We start from the raw sequence: 20,170 nt of genomic DNA, 5'->3' as shown, positions 1-20,170 counted from the left end.
TTTTTTAATAAAAATCTATACTATTAACCAATTCTACTGTATAATTAACTTTATCAGAAATAAATTTGACAGTTAAAACAAATATCAAGCCTCAGAAAAAATAGTTTAATTTGTCACCTTAAAACTCAGAATGGTTCTTTTAGGGGCAATTTGAAAGGATCCTATCTATACAAAAGTTTGAAGTGATACCACAATATTCCTATAGGTATAATTTCCTAAAAAAGCAAGATCAAAATTGTCAAAGTTAAACCTAAGCTGTGGCTATGTTGGGCTTCTCAGGTGGCACAATGGTAAAGAACCCACCTGCCAATGCAGGAGACAGGTTCAATCCCTGAGTCAGGAAGATCCCCTGGAGTAGGAAATGGCAACCCATTCCAGTATTCTTTCCTGGAAAATGCCATGGACTGAGGAGCCTGGCAGGCTACAGTCCCTGGGGCTGCAAAGACAGTCTGCAGGTCCCCTCTGTGCCACTAGATGGCAGGTGCGTCAGTGAAGAAGCAGCAAACAGGACTGGCACACAAGACTCCTAGGTATCATCTATTTAGTGGTATTAATATTCTTGGGAGAAGTATCCTTCTGAGAGGATGATGAAAGTTATTACCTCCCCCAATGCACATAAACTGACACACTAAAGGCACTAGCTTTGTATACTGTGGTGGTAGGTGGAGGATTATGACTTTAAGCCCCAATTTAGCCCCCAATTTCTTATTTCATATGTAAGAAACCTGAAGTTGAGAGAGCATATGAGATTTCCCAAGGGAGCACAAGGCTAGGGCAGCCAAAACTAAACTTCTAATCTTCATCAGCAATACCCCAGCACACAGTAACAACACAATAATGACTTTTTACTCTGCTGGTTTCTAATAAACTGTGTACACATTTCAAAAACACTGATGTTTCCTCTCCAGCAATTACCATTTTTCTCCACTCTGGTTAGGGGTTTGACTCCTGAAAAGACATCAGCAAGCTCCGTCATCCGCTCTGAGCCCTCCTTCTTATGATGCTCCCATTTGGCCTGCTTTTCTGAAAGCATTTGCTTGAACATCTGTTGAAGAGACAGACGAGATTTACTGATTTTAAGAGAAAATCCAGCTTAGGCAGTTTACTGAGAAAGCCTGAGTCAAACCCAGTTTATTATAAAAATAGGTACCTAAAATCAACATCATTCTGATGCCATCTCTTAAGCATCACTACTTTATACAAACTGGGGGGTAAAAAAGCTAGACCATCTCTCAGATGGTGGCTCTCAGACTAATTAAGGCAAAGTGAGTGTTGGTTCTGAATGAGCTTCAAGGTTTGCGGCTAGTTCCAGAGGCCACCTGATCCAAACTCCCAAAGCTTCTGTACAACCTGGACACCCCCAGGTGTCTGCCATTCTTATCATGCCCATGTGCTGTGCTTAGTCACTCAGTCATGTCTAACTGTTTGCAATCCCATGGACTGTAGCCCATCAGGGCCCTCTGATTCTCTAGGTAAGAATACTTGAGTGCACTGCCATGCCCTCCTCCAGGGGATCTTCATAACCCAGGGATCGAACCCAGGTCTCCTGTATTGCAGGAAGATTCTTTACCATCTGAGCCACCAAGGAAGCCCAATTATGCCATGGAGCCTTTTTAAGGAGTAAAACCAGCACAGAATTTCCTTTTGTGAACTCAAATCCCTTAAAGTCCTTAGGTCAAGTTTGTTTAAATGCAAACTACCACTTTATTTAGGCCTTTCCACGACTTCACTTTCCCTTTTCACTTTCATGCACTGGAGAAGGAAATGGCTACTCACTCCAGTGTTCTTGCCTGGAGAATCCCAGGGACGGCAGAGCCTGGTGGGCTGCCGTCTATGGGGCCGCACAGAGTTGGACACGACTGAAGTGACTTAGCAGCAGCAGCAGCAATAGGTTTTCATGGCTTTTAAGATGAAGACGACTATCCTGCAACATCCAGCACAGGCTGGCTCCTGTCCACCTGTCAACCTCACTTCCTAATACCTTTCTGTTGTATTCTCTCCCCTCCAGCCAGCTGATCTTTCAGGCCTGAACTGGCCAGGCTCTTCCCTACCTGAGAGGACTGAGAAGAGTCTGTCTTCCCTGTGCAATGGTCTCCATAATGCTCCCCATCTCTGTCTTAGCTAACTCTGGCAGGTCCCTTTCTCAGCATCTTTCAAAAGCTCCTGCTGCCCTTCTCAGGGAAGTCATGAAAGCTAGGACAGGATCCTTTCTTTTAGGTGGAGAACTATGCTCCTCTCCTTTAGAGCATACACCTCAGCTTTTACTTACATTTTCATTTGTGTAATTCTCTGTTTACTATCCACATTCCTCATTAGACCATAACCTCCAGAACTGGGGCATTTTTTCACCATCACTGTATCCCTAAATAACAGTAGAGACTAAATGCCTGTTAAATGTGTAATACCATCCTTTGAATATAAGAATTATCTCAGACAGCTAGAATCTTTAGCTTGAATCAAAGACACGGCTACAAAATCCTAATTTCTAAAAAAAAAAAAAAAATTTAAGCATTAAGAAAAGATTTTGGTGGTTACTTATTCAGTATTTTTACCTCTTTGAGTATAAACTCAAATTGTGCAGTATCCAACAGCAATTGAAAGAGGATCTTGGGATTGTACCTCAAGTCTGTTAGAATCTGGTCCTTGATTTGACGAAGGCGTTTGTTGTTTGGGTCACAGGCTAGACATAGGGAGAAAAGAGTTTCCAATTTACTAAATGTGTAGAAAATACCTATAATAAGTAAGATGGATTCCAAAATACTTTCATTTCCCTTATTTTAAGCATTTAAAAAGTAATAAGCAAAATGCATACCAATGATGGATGGTAAAATAAATTATATTACATCTACGCTAGACGAAGTACAATTGAACTGCTAAATATAACATTGAATCTGACACAGAATGTCACCGTGATATACTGTTGAATGAAAAAAAGCAAAGTGAGAATAGGGTTTCCAAATTTTGTAAGTATCCTGTGGTTGGTTTATTATCGACTGTCCATGGGTCAGTGCCTTTGGCACTAATGATAGGTTGAACTTTTTGGCACTATTTCCTAAGTAGGTAGCCTCCTTGTGTCCTGTCTGTTTGAAGTTGCTTTGTGTTGGGCACTGATCTCTGCCATTCAGCTATGGACAAGTGTGCAGAAAGGATTTAACACAGCAGGCCTGAGACCGCCATCTTCAAAAAGGCCTGTTTGCAAGGTTGGCTCTTGGCTGGCATTTGGGAATTTGGATTTTGGAAGGGTTCCCACTATTCTGAGAACTGATAAGAATGGTCCACCATGCTTTAACTCTTTGTAAAAACAATGTGCTTTATGATGTGCACCTGCTTTCCTTCCGGGAGTCTGGAATGCTGGTACCTGCCAGGTAGAGGCTGTCTTAATGAGCGCCCCCTGCCCCCAACAAAAACCATGGACACACAGTTTCTAATGGGCTCCCCTGGTTGACATTTTACACATGCTGTCATGACTCATTGCGAGGGGGACTAAATGGACCCTGTGTGACCCCACTTGGAGAGAACTCTTAAAAGCTGTGCCTCGTTTCCTTTAGACTTCACCCAGGCACCTCTGTCCTGTGCCGATTGTGCTATCTTTCTGCTGTTGCAAATCATGGCCATAAATACATACGCTGGGCCTAGTAAAGCATGGAGCTTGGGATGTCCTTGGGGACCACTGACACACAAGGGGAGCAGGGTCACCACACAAAGCTGTGGCACTTCCAAACCAGAAGAACCAGGCCTGACACCATCCTCATGCTCTTTGTAAAGGCATGACTGATGCTCAGAGCTTTCTGTATTATTCACCACCTAGACCTGGAGAGTGTATGGCTACTAGGCTAAGGTCACAAAATTAGGCAGTGATTGACCCAGGCATAAGTCACCAGATGTTTTGATTTCCTGGTCAGTGTATCAGTTGCCAAGATAAATCATTTCAAATAAAAAACATGTTAAAAAATATATAGAATAAAAAATAATGGTATTTGCTGAAACTGATTTATGGGGTCAATTATTTATGCAAGAAAGAAAAAGAAAAAATAGAATAGGGCAAAATATTTACACGTAAAAGCTACTCAGACTGCAAATAAAGTCAAAATAAAAGTCTTTAAGACAATAAACATTGTCAGAAAGTTCATAGCCATGAAGGTACCAGGTCCCTCACAGTTGTTCTAGTATCACCGTGCTTTTCAGGCTTTCTGAGCCCTCCCACCAGCATCTCAGGATGTCCGGCATGTACAGAATGACCACGCTTTACAAGCACGTATCACAGGTGTTTTTGCTGCTTCAGTTATGGTGAAGCTTGAGCAAGGTTATTTTATATATTGATTTCCAAGTTACTCCATCAGGAAGAGACTCATGACAACCTGGAGAAGGGCTCAGTTTTCAGGGGAAACTGCAGAGTTCTGATTTACCAAGCATTCTCCAGAAGTCCCTAGGAAGAAATATATTGGAACTGATGACATTGATCACACAGAAAGCATTTTTCAGCTTCAGGTTTGCCTACCTTAAAAAACAAAAACAGAACAGGGAAAAAAAAAAAAAACAAAAACCAACCCAACCTGTAAGGAGTTCCATTTGTTTGTTTGTTTTTCCATTTGTTTTTATATTAATTCTAATTCAACACAAAATCTGAGATTAATTTCCCTTCATTTTTGGAAGGGAATATCACTGCGCATTAACAATTAGCTCCAGTGGGTTAACAGGAGGGAATATGAGAAATACGTCTTCCTTTCTGCACACCATGACCAAAACAGCATAAAAGCTAAAGAAGCAGTTACTTCTCCCACATATGACTCACAACCAGATAGGCAAATCATTTGTTTCTGGTAAATTCTGACCTTGTGCAATCAGATCAGATAATTGCCAGCTCAGAAATGGAAAACAGATGTGGCTGAAGATAAAAGTATAGAACTCTGGCAAGCTGAGCTGGTCCCTGGCAGGGGCACAAATCCAGGAGACCACTGGCTTCCAGAACACAGGCACGGCTATTAGGCACAGTCATCCAGAAGACAAAGAGGAGGCTGAGTCACTAGAAACCCACAGTTGGCTTTATGATGGGATAAAGTAAGGGCTTGAGTTGTTTACATGCTTCTGAATGTAAGATTTATGGTAAAGAAGATTATAAGCTGAGTCAATGTAGTAAAATTCTCAAATTAGGACTGGATTTTAAGTAAAACATAAACTTGACTACTTAAAGATTAGTCCATGAGATGATTAAAAACTTTGGCCCTGATATTCATGCTGTGATTAAACAGTAAATGGAGAGAGGTCTAGGCCAAGAAGCAAAATGATAAAAACAAAAATAAAACTGGAAAGCAGCATTCATGTGAAGGATTTAAGACGCTGGTCATTTCTAGTGTGAAGAGGCAAGGCTGAGGAGAAACTCCCCATGTTTTCAAAGAGCCGAAGGATGAGGAAGTCCACCTGCTAGTCTCACTGCTGACCACTCACAGGAAGCAGAGACAGGTGGCAGCTAGAGGCAGTGTCAAGGGCATCTTGCCCAGAGGGGTTGGGAGACGGATCTACCGTGTTACCCAGGGAGGATGCAGGATTATCTGGTGTGGATAGTTTTGTGTTTTTTTTGAGAGACAATCTCACCTGAAAAAAACCAGGAGATATTGAAAGTAGGACTCGGGTAGATGCTCTACAAAAATCTGTTGTGTGAAAAATAAAAACGAGAGCCTTGGCTTTCTAGGACTGCTGAATGTCATCACTCTTAGGCGAAGGAGTGTGCAACTCCGGATGAGGGAACTCATTAGTAATTAATATTGATCAAGCATTTATTAATACTAAGTATAAGGAACTGTGTCGGCCCTGAATAAGCTCAGGTGTTGGTCCAACCCAAGTAGGACCAGTAAACCAGCAGTTTCAAAGTTGTGGGCCTAAGGACTCTGTGGAAGTGTTTTACATGATCCATGGAACTCCCTTGACAGACAAAAGGGTATCAAACAGGGCTAACCATGACCCAGAAAAAGTTAAAATCTCATCTATCTTAATTAAGCACCCTGATCTAGCCAGTTCCTCAGCAAAGTGGGCCCGCATTTTTCTGCCCTTCCTTCTGTCCTTTCTTTGGTCATTTCTCCAGTCTAGAATTTTTTCTGCTTTTTACTGTTAAATCATACCAAGGGCTGGTCAGCTCCTGCCTTCCGTGAAGAGCCTTCCTCCACTCTTCTACCCCAAGCAATGTTTCTCTCCTGTTCTGGACTCTGGACTCAAATGCCACCGTCTGTTTTACACATCTGGCTCTTAGGTGCTGGCCTGGCCCTTGTATCTGCTTCTTATTGCTGCTGTAACAAATTACCACAAATTTAGTGGCTTAACATGATACAAATTTATTCTCTTATAGTCCAGAGGTGAGAAATCTGACTGGCCTTCACCGGGCTAAAATCAAGGCATCAGGGGGACTGTGTGCTTTCTGGAGGCTCCATGGGGGAAACTGTTTCCTGGTCTTTTTCAGAATCTAGAAGCTGCCTGTACTCCTTGGCTTGTAGCCCTTTCCATCTTGAAAGCCAGCAGGGACCTTCTGAGTCTCTTTCATGATGCCACCTGTCTAGTTCTGACTCTTCTGCTTCCCTCTTCCCAATTTAAGGATACTTGTAATTATGCTGGGCCCACTGGGATAATCTCTTTACTTGAAGGTCAGCTGATTATAGAAACATCAATTCCATCTGCAACTTGAATCTACTTTGCCCTGTAATATAACATGCCCGCAGGGTCCAGGGACTTGGCCATGGACATCTTTGGAAGGATGAGGTGGGAAGGCTTTATTCTACCTGTATCCACAGCTAAACTTTTTCATGGGTAGACATCTGATCTTCCCAGTCTGACCAGTGACGAGCTCCTCGAACCTGGGAGGTAGGTGTCCTCATACTCATAAACACCTAACAGGACTTGGCACAAGGGCTGTTCAGGTGGGCCACTGCTTTGACCAAATTGACACAAAAGTGACCATTTTACAAAAGCAACTTGATTCTCATTCAAGAGCTAAACCACTTGGCATCACGCGGCAGATCAGGGTTTGGCACGCCTATATACCAAGCGACACACATGGTCACGCCTTTTGTGTGTTACCAGAGTCCGCTGTATGAAGCATCAGCCATCGGATGGCGACGTTGCCATCCCTCAGGCAGTTGAGAAGCCTCGGGATGTTGTCCAGAACCAGCTCCTCCCTCAAGTAACCTTCTTTCAGGAACTGCTGCACTTGTGCGTGCACCCTTTCGCTGACAGTAGCATATCTGCTTGCCTGCGAAAAGGAAAAGAAAACTTGGATAACATTTCAAAGAAAGAATCACCTTGAAAGTGAATTATATTCAAATGAATCCCTGGATAAATAATAATATTTCTATATGAGACAAATAACATACAGGCTCCAAAATCACTGCAGATGGTGACTGCAGCCATGAAATTAAAAGGCACTTGCTCCTTGGAAGAAAAGCTATGACCAACCTAGACAGTGTATTAAAAAGCAGAGACATCATTTTGCCAACAAAGGTCTGTCTAGTTAAAGCTATGGTTTTTCCAGTAGTCATATATGGATGTGAGAGTTGGACCATAAAGAAGGCTGAGCGCCAAAGAATTCATACTTCTGAACTGTGGTATTGGAGAAGACCCTTGAGAGTCCCGTGGACAGCAAGGAGATCAAACCAATCAATCCTACAGGAAATCAATCCTGAATATTCATTCGAAGGACTGATGCTGAAAATGAAGCTCCAATACTTTAACCACCTGATGCAAAGAGCTGACTCATTAGAAAAGACCCTGATGCTGGGAAAGATTGAAGGCAAGAGAAGGGCATGACAAAGGACGAGATGATTGGATGGCATCACTGACTCAATGGACATGAGTCTGAGCAAGCTCTGGTGATAGTGAAGGACAGGGAAGCCTGGTGTGCTGCAGTCCATGGGGTCACAAAGAGTTGGACACGACCGAGCGACTGAACAACAACAACAAAGGCAAGTGGTTTATTGAACATCTGGGGTTTCTTTCTTCTTTATTTTTTCAAAATTTGTTTTTATTTGGCTGCACTGGGTCTTATTTACGGCATGCTCTGGTGTGGGGCAAGCAGGACCTAATTCCAAGACCAGACCTCCGATATTGGGAGCCACCAGGACCACCAGGAAAGTCCCTACTGGACATTTTTGAAAAAAGCCCTGGACTTAGAATTGAGAGGCAAACATCTAGAAATACTGGTGTGACTTTGGATTTAACCTCTGAGTATTGGCTTCTTCAAATGTAAATTGGAAAACTGGAGCATTTTTTTCTTGGCATTGCTTCTCTTAACTTGGATGTAAAGAGACACAAAGGCACTAGCTAAATTGCTTGTTCTACCTATTATTATTGACAAAGGAGTTAGAGCAGAGCAGAAACACTCAAAAGATGAATCTGTACACACAAGAGCTTAATGAAATACACCTCAGCGCATCAAAATTGACCGGCCTTATGTGGAAATCTGGTCACTCTGCTTTCCTAAAGCAAGAGTTGAATGGCAAACACCATCAACCTAGTCAGGTTAGTTTAAAATAAGCACAAGATGCGTCATTAGAAGCCTCTTAAGAAATCGCAATGTCACGGGTGAGAAGATGTGATTTTGGAAAGGATTTTTAGTCATGAAAAATTAATGCTCTGAGGCCGGAAAGCATGGAAGCACCACTTTCTCTAATGTATTTCTGGGAAATATGCCAAAATTGAAATTATTTTGTGCATTATTTATGGAATTCGATTTGTCTGAATAAAACATGCTGAAGTTCCTTGAGTCAGTGTCATTCTACCCACACTTGGAAACTCAAAAACTCAGACAGCCAGGTTGAGGAAGACCATCACTGTTGAGAAGTATCAAGTATGTGCCCCAAGAAAAAGATTTTGATTCTTCTGTTTACTTAGGTATTTCCTTCTGCCTTGGTTCTCATCAGAGAGACAGAATGTAGCCATTTCAAATTTAAGGAGATAACTGTCTTTATTTTGGTCTTGGTGCTTCACACACCAGAATGATGAGTGTAAATTACAGTGAAAGGGTTGACTGTCTACGTCCAGTTACCATGTTCAACACTCAATCCTACTGATGAAAACATTAAAATTCTAGCTTCTCAGGAAGGGAGCTCCGTCCACGAGGACAGTCTTTAAGAAGAGTAAATGTAGTCACCTGGGGCCAAATGTCACAGTAGTCACCTCAGGGTGTTGAATTTTCCTTAGAAGCCAACTCCCATTTATACAGCTCATAAAGTTAAAAATCTATAATTATCTGTTACTTCAATGTTCAAAATTCCGCTTTCATTAATCATTGCACTAAAATGTCTATGCAGGCATCTTCCAAATCGCTTGGGAAATCTACTTAGCTCATTTCCCACCCCATTACATCAAGCATGTAGTTGAGAACCCTCCTGATTAATCAGAACCTACCTGTTCTCTGACATTTGAAAGGTCCAGGGTGTTGTTTAAAGCAGTTTTTGCAGCTTTGTAAGGTTCCCAAGCATCTGCTAGATTAACCGTGATCCCCATGTAAATACTAATTACCTGAAAGAGGAGACCTTTATTCAGTATTTGTTAAACACCTACTCATTCCAAGGCAAGGGGCTGGGAAAATACAAAGTTATAGGAGACATCACCCACTCTTTCAAGTTTAAATGCCATTCCAGTGAAAAACCAAGACTTTTCAAATATACAGGGAAGTGATTTTACTTCTGAGTGCTTGGAAACAAGAGTGACTATTACATGCCGCTATTCATGGAAAAACAACGAAAACAAGGTTTTCTTTTCCAACTGCTGGTTTGTAAGATTCCTAGATGAAGAAAAATGAAAAGGGAGGGAAAAGCAGAGACTCTGACCAGAGTAGTGGTTTTCCCAATTATTTTCATCTCACCTTTATACTCTCATTAATCAAACTAAACTTGTCTCAGAAATTTTTGTGAGAAGAGTGGCATTATGTTTCACATTTCTTTTAAAAATTATATACAACCCCTCTTTATCTCTATTAATATTTTTCTTTAAAATTCTTTGCAGTATAGTATTAATCTTTTTGGCTTTTTATGGGCATATTTTTAAAAATTGCTTTATTTTCAGTGTGCCAGGGTGTCTTATCAGGAATGTATCTTGTAAATATCATGTAATTGGACTTTGACCTTCTTTAATGCTAAAAGTGTTTCTCAGTATAGTATCACAGTCAGAACTTCTTTGTTAAAACTTAGGCAAATGAAGCCAGACTCTCTCAAAAGTTTTCCTCTTGGCTACTCATCTCCCAGCTCATGGGTATGATTCATTTGTGGACAGGAAGCATCATCTTCTAATTGTAGGCTGTTCTTCTCGACAGTAAAGCTCCTCATTCAGGTCCCTCATTACAGACAGCCTGTGGCTCAATAGTTGGTAAGGAGTGAAATAAAATCTGGGGCCTGAAAATGTGATCCAACTCACTATGCTTTGTTCAAACCTCTATGTGCAAAGAAAATGTTTCATACATATTAAGTACACTGTCAGTTTTAAACTTTTAAGAATTAACATTTTTAAGCCAAATATGTTTAAAAAGTTATAAGCTCATCCCTACAGTAACGTCAACCTTAAGGGCCCACATTAGCTTACAGATGAAACTTATAAAAGCGCAATCCCTATTCACAAAGTGACATTAGATAAATTCTGCTGGTTTAGATTTGTAAGACAAATGCTTACGTAACTTAGTTGCACTCTCAGTGGCTAAAGCAAGATCCATTTTAACACATGGTTGTTCTACCTTGAGAGTATTCATTTAAGAAAAAAAACACAAATAGGTGCTTCAGGAAATTTTACTGATTCATTCCTTCATGCTATGATTTGTGATATTCTCAGCATACTTAAAGTAATTTTACTTAAGGGAGTTTATGTCTCATTATTTCAACATTAGGTTTATAGGCAAAAGGATAGAAAAAAAATCAGTTTTCCAACAAGTTTATTATAGAGAATAAAAGACTAACAGCAATACTTGCCCAATTGTCTGGAAAGTATTTGTCCACTATCTCTCTCATTTTTGCTTGATGGGTATGAAGAATGGAAGGTTCAAAGTAGAGAATCACATACAGCATGGCAGCCTGATTCGCCAGAGCTGTGCTGCGATGTTCTGGCAATGGGTACGCTGAGACCTGCAAGGCAGAGACCAGACCCAGGAGAGACAGATATTAGTGACAGCTGAATTTACATGTGCCAAGTAAATGACCAGTTCTAAGATACATGAACCTCTCAAAAGTCCATCTCTTTGAGGATCCTGGGCACTGGAAGCAATTCTCAGATTATGGCGCCAGTCACTAGGACCTTCTTCCCATCTCTAGCCTCACGATGGTCTCTTGACTGTCCCTGACTTTGCTGCAATTCTAACTCTTTTCCCTTAAAAAAAAAAAAAAAAAAATCCTATATCTCTTACTGTCCAATTTCGTGTCTCTTCCATCACAGAGAAACTCTTATAGAGCTGACCGATTCCACACTCACTGGTGCTATCTTTTACGTTGTTTATTCTTCAGCTCATTGGCATTTGACCTCCACCATCACCTCAATGGGGTTAAAGACCCTGATGCTGGGAAAGACTGAAGACGAAAGGAGAAGGGGGCAGCAGAGGATGAAATGGTTAGATGCCATCACTGACTCAACGGACATGAAATGTGAGCGAATGCCGGGAGACAGCAGAGGACAGAGGAACCTGCTGAGCCAGTCCATGGGGTCACAAAGAGTCGGACATGACTTAGTGACTGAACAACACCTATCACTTCAGTGGAATTTCCTCAGGTCACACATAGCCTCACAGTCATCCATTTCAATGACCTCTTTCTAGCACTCTCACTTAAATTTCCTGAGGACTGAAATTCTCTCCTCCTCTGGTTTCCCAGACACCAGTCTCTCTTCTCAGACTGCTTTGCTGGGTGTTCTCCCTGCCTGTGAAATGCTGCTGAGTCCCAGGGCTCCATTGCCTCAAGCATTAGGAATCTTTGGCTCCACATAGTATACATCACCTTGAGGACCAGGAGAAAGGGAGGCAGTTATTAAGGATAGATACAGCAATGTCCCATGGAATCTGGAGGGAGGAATGTGGTCAGGTTTCAGGAAGGGCCTGGAGCTGTGAACCAGAAAGCCTTCATTATTTCTCCCCGGAATGTGATGCTCAACTGTTTCTTCAGACTATTGTCCATATGGCAGACTGACGTGGCCCCAAACTCCAAGTTTTGCATGCTGTGGGGAAATCTGCGTCCCAAAATCGTTTTTCAGGCCCAATTCCATATTACCTGGAGACAGAGAATCTGATCTCTCTTGGGTCAAGTGACCTGCCCTGGTCCAATCAGCCAGGCACAGGGGAGGTGCAGGGCAGGGAGAGGGGTGGATTCACAGCACAACTACAGCTCAATCCCTGTGTTAATAAAGGTCACAGGGCAGGGAGAGAATCGAAATACGCTGCCTTGAAACATTGACAAAACGGACCACCCAGGAGGCAGAAGGGTTAACAGAAGGGTTAATGACAGACAGTTGAAGAAACAGCATGGGCTTTGAAGTCATACAGGCCGGAATTCAAATTATGGTTCTGCTACCTACTTATGTGACCTTGTGAAAATTATTTAAGCTCTCTAAGCCTTATTTTTCTCCACAGCAACATAAGGATAATGCTCTTTTGCAAGATTATTATGAACAACAGAGAAAATCGTATATGGAAAAAACCTCCTATGATTCTGGCTCATACTGAATTCTCAATGCTATGCTATGCTAAGTCACTTCAGTCGTGTCCGACTCTGTGCGACCCCATAGACGGCAGCCCACCAGGCTCCCCCGTCCCCAGGATTCTCCAGGCATGAACACTGGAGTGGGTTGCCATTTCCTTCTCCCAATGCATGAAAGTGAAAAGTGAAAGTGAAGTCACTCAGTCATGTCCGACTCTTAGCGACCCCATGGATTGCAGCCTAACAGGCTCCTCCGTCCATGGGAAGATGGCATCAAATATTATGGAGACCTGGCATCTGCAGGTAGCTCCTGATTTGAGCTGTCTTAAAAAAAAACAAACTAACTAAAAACTCTTTATGTACACTTAACATATTCATACAAAAAACTAGCAGTCTACCTAAGAACTGTATAGAACAGGTGGGCTCTGTAATAGACGGTATCCAGTCATTACAGGTCCAACTCTTTACTCTCTCTAGTAAAAGAGGAAACAAATATATGAAATTGCGTTTTCTTCAGGAAAAAGAAGTCAAATGGTAACTTTCTGTGGTATTCTCTTAGATCCATGAACAACACACACACCTGAGAGGAAAGTGAGACTTTTCAACCCTGCTCATGCCCCTTCCTTTACCGGGGTGGCCCAAACACCCCTGAGTCATCTGCTGCAATCTTGCTGCCTGTTAACATGCTTCGTGGCACTCTGTGCTTCCCCTAAGATAATCCCCATCTTGCTTTACTCTAATTCCTTTGTCTGCCTTCTTTCCTCAGCTACAAGCTCATTATGAGTAGGAACCAGGGCCTGCCTTCATCAGCAGTGGATCCCCATTACTGAACGCATGACAGCCACAGAGGGCACACTAGGCAATCATTTCTGAACTGACACCTAAAACAATGCATCTTCTCTCCAAATATTGTTCAGAACTCATTTCCTTCTTGAAATCTCTATTCCAAGAGATATTAATCTCTTAATCCCAAAATAATGTTCCTCTTTTCTGTACAATTCCAAAGCACAGCCCAGAGGTTTTAAAAGGTTTCTTGCTGTTTTTACTCTTCTGAGCAAGAAGGAAAGAAATAATTGAGGAGGAAGGTAAAATCTATAAGATTTTTAAACTATACTTTTAAGCTATAAAGATAGGTTTAATAATAGATTAAATCCCTACCTGGTTGTAAATATCATCAGATCTCAGCCGACCAATAACCATGCTGATGAAGGTCTCGTTGATAGGCACCCTCTGGAAGTAACTCTCAGGATAGTTGGGTGGTCTTTTGGCCCCTGGTTGGCTGGAATAACCTGTACTTCGAAGCAGCTTACAAATATCATCCATATTCGAATCAGCAGAAGATCGGGCAGCACTGAGCCATGTTCACAATGGGAAATAAAGGGTCAAACAAACCGCATATATTACAAATAAGAAGTCCAGCAAAGCAGAATTTCAGTATAAATTGACTTTATATAGTTTTAGGTATGAGTGGATCAATTTATATCCTTAAGATTCAAAACTATGTTTTCAAAAAGCCTGTAATATAGCAAACTTTTAAGATGGGTTCTTGTACGTATGTACAGTTTTATGTAAAGGTCCACGACCCCTTTCCCAAGGGGCAGGATTTGTTTTGGAAGACAGCATTTCTCAAATATAAGAAAGTAACATGATACATACATTATAAATAATACTGCAGCAGGGTGGCAGATGGCATCCCATGATCAAGACACATTGATGTTTCTACAGTAAAATCTATGAACATTCACACAAATGAGATAAAGAAAGACAGTCCATAGCCTCATATAGGTGCGGATCAGGTTCTGACTCCAAATTTTGGATTAGGTTAGGTCTTGCTGCCAAAGTGGTTACTCTGTGTGCGTGTGTGTATATGCATATATTTCTGTTGGAGCTCTTTGGATTTCAGAATTGTGGATAAAGAATGTGAACCTACACCAACATTTCATATATTTAAAAATAACTTAAAAAAATAAAGTCAATTTCAAGTGGGATATACCAACTGGTTTTTCTTGGCAAGGTGTACCTTCTACAGAGATTTAATCAAAACATCTGTGATTTCCCTGGTGGTTTGAAGTAGCAAATCTCCAAAGAGACTCAATCTTAGACTTGAAGATGACCTCCTATCTGATGTGAGAATCTCCTTTACTGCAGCTCTGACTTGAAACTGTCTGGTGTCTCTTCAATAATGGATCCTCACATTCTAATCAACTAGCTGTTGTGCCCAAAGGGACAAAGCTGGATTGTCAAAGCTGGGCTTGATGAGAAAACCTCTTTCTTCTTCTTCATGTTACTGTTTTTGTTTTTTCATGTACTTTCAGAAACAGAGGCAAGACCATTTGAAGCTCATTTAAAAAAATAGGGATAGTAAAGAAGCTCATGGTCACACTGATGTGACTGAATTACGCAGCCTCACACCCTGATAGAGCTGAGACGGAACAGGAGAGCTGAGTAGCCTGATTTACTGCTGAGAAGGCAGAGTACGAAGTGTGGCTGCTAATACAACACCGCCCAGACAATCCCTCTCTGTTGAGGCTCTGACTCTCTGCCCTGTTTATCCTGTCCTAATTTGTAAGTTTGAAAATGTTCATTCTAGCCCATGCTTCTGTAGCCCAAGTTCCTAAATGATTCCTGCCTCTTGGCTATTTCTTTCCTGAATCTTAACTATTTCTGACATTGACCTGGTGTCCAGATTTTGACTCATTATTTCAACAAACTGAAAAATGTGTGTTAGGGACTGAAATCACAATTAGTTAAGGTAGGTCCTGTTTTTAAGCCCTTACTTCTTGAAGTCACATCTCACTGAAAAACCCAAATGAACTTTTTGGCCAACCCAATACAGTATTTATGAGTGAGAATTCACTTTCAACCTGGCCCTGAATGATAACTTTTCAAAATGTATCAATCTGAAAATGGCAACAGAAGGCTCATTTGTATCCTTACATCTGCCAAGGACTAATGTTTGAAAACTTAAAAAAAAAAAAAAAAATTCATTAGACTTCCCAAATTTTATCTTTAAGGTAACAGAAATTCAGATTCCTCTTTTAAAAAACTGAGGTACCATCACGGACATGATAATCCATATATCTCTAAAATCTATAATAGATAAATTATTCCACACATAATACATAAATTATATGATGTATAGTCTATTATGATGATATAAAACACAGAGTGTTATATTTCCACATCATGTATTATGTTCAGCAGTGATAAGAGTCTTATCTTCTGCATTCTAGATGATATTGCTGTTGTTCATAATAAAAGGAGGATAGGAAATCTACACTGCACTTTACCAAGAGCAGTGCTTTTGGAGGGCATGGTCTTAGCTCAGGGATACCTGTATCGATAGTAAGAGACCAGCATTCTCTCTCTAGTTTCTCCTTCAATCTTTTGGTCGATGACCAGAAGCATAACTCCGTATAAGTACAGCGCTTCACACTGTAAAAGAAAAAGAGAGGAGCCATGTTCACACAAGCTTATGCGGCACAGCTGATGATGGGTAAAAGGAGCCCTTTGCTCTCATTTCTCCTAAAAGCTTTATATTGCAAGAAGAATGCAGGATCCTCCCCTCAAAGGGTCTCATCTTCTGTACAGAATGGGCTTTAAAACATTTATGCAAAGTTTAATTTACAATGACTATCTTTCAGCTGGTCTATTTTTCATATTTTGCTTGGGATACCAAAATAGAATCCCAAGATTCTGAGTACCTCTAGACCATTCATTTATTTTACAAACATTTCCTAAGTGATCACCATGTACTAGGTACCAGGCTAGATGTCTAGGATGCAAAAGATAAAGAAGATAGAACTGTTACACCAAGGAAGTACACACAGTCCACATAATCTTCATTTACTTGTAATTCTGTTCAAAGTCTACTATGTTCTAAGTTCAGACAAAGACCTACCAGTTAGGTGACAGTTATCAGTTTATTTAGCTTCTCTTTAAAGAAGGATACACTGTATGTATTGGTGACTTACAGGGAAAAAAGTAAGTTTGACATTCCTGAATTTTTTATTTTAAATGGTCACTACTACTTACTAGAAGTTGTTTGCCATCTTCATTGAGAAGCACTGTTTCTAAGGTTTGCTGAATATAAACACCTTCATTGAGATCATCTAGATACCTAGAAAAGAAACCCCAGAGCAAGTTATCCATTGAAAATGAAAGGTTAATATCATTGAAGAAGGACAGTAAAGATGTTTAAAAGATTAGGCAATATACCACATATTCTGGCCTTCAAATCATTTGTTTCCATTCATGTGCTTTAAGAATAGGTTTGTGAGTAGAAACTCATGATTAGGGCCACGGGTTATTTATGGCCACTCCAAGTAAAAGGAACACTCCTTAGTCCTGATTTATGAATTACAGAAATCTTGGAAATAATGGCATAAGAACATGGAGTAGTTAGCTTAAGAGCTAATGAATAATGAACACTGAAGGGCTAGAAGGAAGACAATATTGTATGGTCACAGATACGAAGGAAGGTTATGGCTACCAATGCTACAAAAATTAAGTTTTTTTTTTCTTTCCCACTTCTCATATTCAATAAACTAAATTAGGATCAAGACTGAAAGCCAAAGACTTGGTATAAAGCAAGATGATTATAATACTACACAAGAGGAGGACGTGATAATGAAACTCTACCACACTTAAGATGACTAGTGCCACAGGAAGGAAAAGAAAATTACCTAGGGTATAAGTTAGTAAATTTCTTAGTAACTCAGAAAGATATACATGTTCTAGTATGTCCCTTCTCCCTCTCCACTCTTTACTATCAAAATTAGCTATTACTAAATTAGTCAATACCTGTTTAAGTCTACAATATATTTATGCACACTTTGAAATGCTAAATAAAATCTGGTCACAATTTCTATGTTGTTTTCCCGAAATTCTTCATCTAAATCCTGTAGCTCTGGCTTAGATTCCAGTTTGCTTTCACATAATTCTGGACCCTAAGAAGAAAAACACATCAAAGAAAGAGTCAAAAAAACAATACAATTGCCGGTAACAATTTCTAAAGTATCTTTGAAAAATGTGTTATTTATGCCTCTAAAGGGATATAAAAAATTGAAAGCAGAGAATAGAAAGTAGATAACAGAAGCCTAGATATAAAATCCCCTTGAAGGAGATGGTCTTGAACTGAACCCACAATTTGCATGCTTTTAAATGTGGCAGACTTCAATGTGAAATATAGCATACCAAAGTTATCTTTTAAAAATTTGATTATATTGTGTTACATTAGAGCTTCTGCACAGTACGTTTATATTACTTTTCAAATTAGCTGATATTAAATTTTGTTGCAAAGCTTTTCTTTTTAACTCTTTCTCCATAATTACTTAACATCCCAGTCTCCTGGTTTCCAGAGAAAGCACGCTTTTGTAGAAAAGATTGGTAAGAAAAGCTTCGAGGAAGATTACCTTAAAATAGCTGAAATCAAAAATGATATCTCCATATTTCTGTTGATCAGCTCGGTCTTTTAATCTAAATACAGGAGGAATAAACTCAGAGAGCCTCAAAAGTTCAGCAATGATGGCATTGCCACAGGAAACAATCCTTAGGATTGCCTGGCCACACAGGTTATTCTCAGCCAAAAAGTCTACCATCTTGAGGAAAATCAGCTACTCTGGGCCTGGCCACAGGGAATGTGTGACTGGCTTCAGAGCTGGGGTCTGTAAGTCATCAGATGAAACCAGGTCTGTTGATACATTGGCCACTCCATTAAAGGACCTGCAACAACAACAAAAAAAGTATGAACAATCTCCAGTGCTTTGAAGGAAGGATGTGAAACATATACACAATATTTTTCTTCCAAATTCACTGAAAAAGACTATAATACATAATGACTTCTGATATGGAGGGAGAGCATTTATTTCCCACTCTGCATGTTTTCCTTGTGGAGGGACTTTGCTACATTATTACTCTTGGTCTCTTTCTCAACACTTTATTCATTTCTCTCCATGAGAAAAGACATGATGCGGCTGATCCCAGAGCTTGGGAGAAGGTGTCATAGGGCATGTGTGGATCCAAGGGAAAAGGTAACTATATCCTAAAATTTACTAGAATTAGGTGAGGGAACAATCTTTAAAAATGCTTTTTTTCATACGTCAAGTTTGGGAGGTCCTGCTATTGAGACTAACACATGTCTGAGAATTGTGATAGGGTGATTCTAAAGGAAGGACAACTATTTCACACTAAGCAGTGGAGAGGTTCTGATTAGCAATGTATCTTGAAATGATATCATCAAGAAAAACTTATCAAAGTTAAGTTTTATGCCCAACAAAATTGAGAGTGAAACTGCAGTAACTTTGTACTCAATGGACAAACCAAGAATGAGTGCAAAGTAGACCAAGTGCTGTGGAAGGAAAGAATCTAAATTCTTATTGATGTTACTGATTCCTTGATTCAACTGTGGCATTACCTCACCTTGTAATCCTTGTTAAATGGACCACTTTTATGGTTTATCTACTGTTAACTGGGTTTTGCATTATTTGTAAATGAAAGCATTCTTAATAATATAGATTCACTTGTTCAACAAATATTTTTCCGGTGCCTTCTATGTGTGAAACACTGTTTTAGGACCTGCGACTATTGTAGTGAACATAACTGAGTTCCTGCTCTCATGAAGCCTACATACAACTGGGAGTGGGAAAGAGATAAATAAGTAAATCATGTATCAGGCTGTGACAACGTGTAAAGAAAAGCATGGTAAAGGGATGGAGTGTGTGTGATGTTACACAGTTTGTAAAAGTGTCTTTGATAAGACGGTATTTGAGCAGAGATCAGAAGCAAGTGAGGGAGCAAGCTGTAAGGGTATCTGAGGTCTCTAAGATGGTCCTCCCTGTTCATGCTCTGTGTAGGCCTCTTTCCCTGAGTGTGATTTTCCTGATTTCCTTCTAAAGAAAAGAATATGGAGGATGTGAAAACGCCATTTCTGAGATCAGACTGCAAAAAAGACTGTGACTTTTGGCTTGAGAACCCTTTCCAGCTTATGTGTCCTGGGAAAAGCAAGTTGTCAGGGTGTAAGAGAGCCCTGTGGAGGGAGCCCATAGGATGATGGAGAAGTCTGTCACTCACCACTTGAGTAGGCTGGGAAAAGGATCCCCCCAACCCCCACCCTCCGCCCCGGATCTGTTTGTGTTCACAGTTTGACTGCAACGTCCCAAGAGCCCCTGAGCCAAAGGCACCAGCTAAGTCACACAGCTGACTCCTGACCACAAACATTAATTAGACAATAAATGCTTACTTTTTTTTTTTTTTTTTTTAACCTCTGTAATGGCTTATATGGGAAAAGAATAGAAAAAAGAGTGGATATATGTATTTGTATAACAGATTCACTTTGCTGTACACCTGAAACTAATACAACATTGTAAATCAATTATACACCAATACAAATTTAAAAAAAAAGAAAAAAAATGTTTATACTGTTTTAAAGCCACTAGGTTTGAAGGTAATTTTAGATGATGATCTAGGAGAAGGGCATTCCAGGAAGGAGTTACAAGGAAGTTCAAGTAAGGCCCCGG

The 20,170-nt window shown here is 40.3% G+C and overlaps 1 protein-coding gene across 1 annotated transcript in view; it reads right to left on the bottom strand.

Moving 5' to 3' along the window:
- The window catches only part of WASHC5 (WASH complex subunit 5), a 53,029-nt gene that overhangs the window by 30,118 nt on the left and 2,741 nt on the right, over positions 1-20,170 (bottom strand). The window contains exons 2-11 of the mRNA XM_027560859.1: positions 18,068-18,377; positions 17,457-17,602; positions 16,689-16,773; positions 15,988-16,088; positions 13,812-14,004; positions 10,944-11,096; positions 9,391-9,504; positions 7,066-7,237; positions 2,553-2,680; positions 916-1,045 (exon numbers count right to left, since the gene is read on the bottom strand). Coding sequence (XP_027416660.1) covers positions 916-1,045; positions 2,553-2,680; positions 7,066-7,237; positions 9,391-9,504; positions 10,944-11,096; positions 13,812-14,004; positions 15,988-16,088; positions 16,689-16,773; positions 17,457-17,602; positions 18,068-18,253 — 1,408 coding nt within the window. The 5' untranslated portion in view covers positions 18,254-18,377. The remainder of the gene's footprint in view (positions 1-915; positions 1,046-2,552; positions 2,681-7,065; positions 7,238-9,390; positions 9,505-10,943; positions 11,097-13,811; positions 14,005-15,987; positions 16,089-16,688; positions 16,774-17,456; positions 17,603-18,067; positions 18,378-20,170) is intronic.

Source organism: Bos indicus x Bos taurus, chromosome 14 (assembly GCF_003369695.1).
Source record: "Bos indicus x Bos taurus breed Angus x Brahman F1 hybrid chromosome 14, Bos_hybrid_MaternalHap_v2.0, whole genome shotgun sequence".
NCBI classification, from domain to species: domain Eukaryota; kingdom Metazoa; phylum Chordata; class Mammalia; order Artiodactyla; family Bovidae; genus Bos; species Bos indicus x Bos taurus.
The sequence above is the reverse complement of the archived record's forward strand: the minus strand, read 5'-3'. Positions and strand labels throughout refer to the sequence as shown.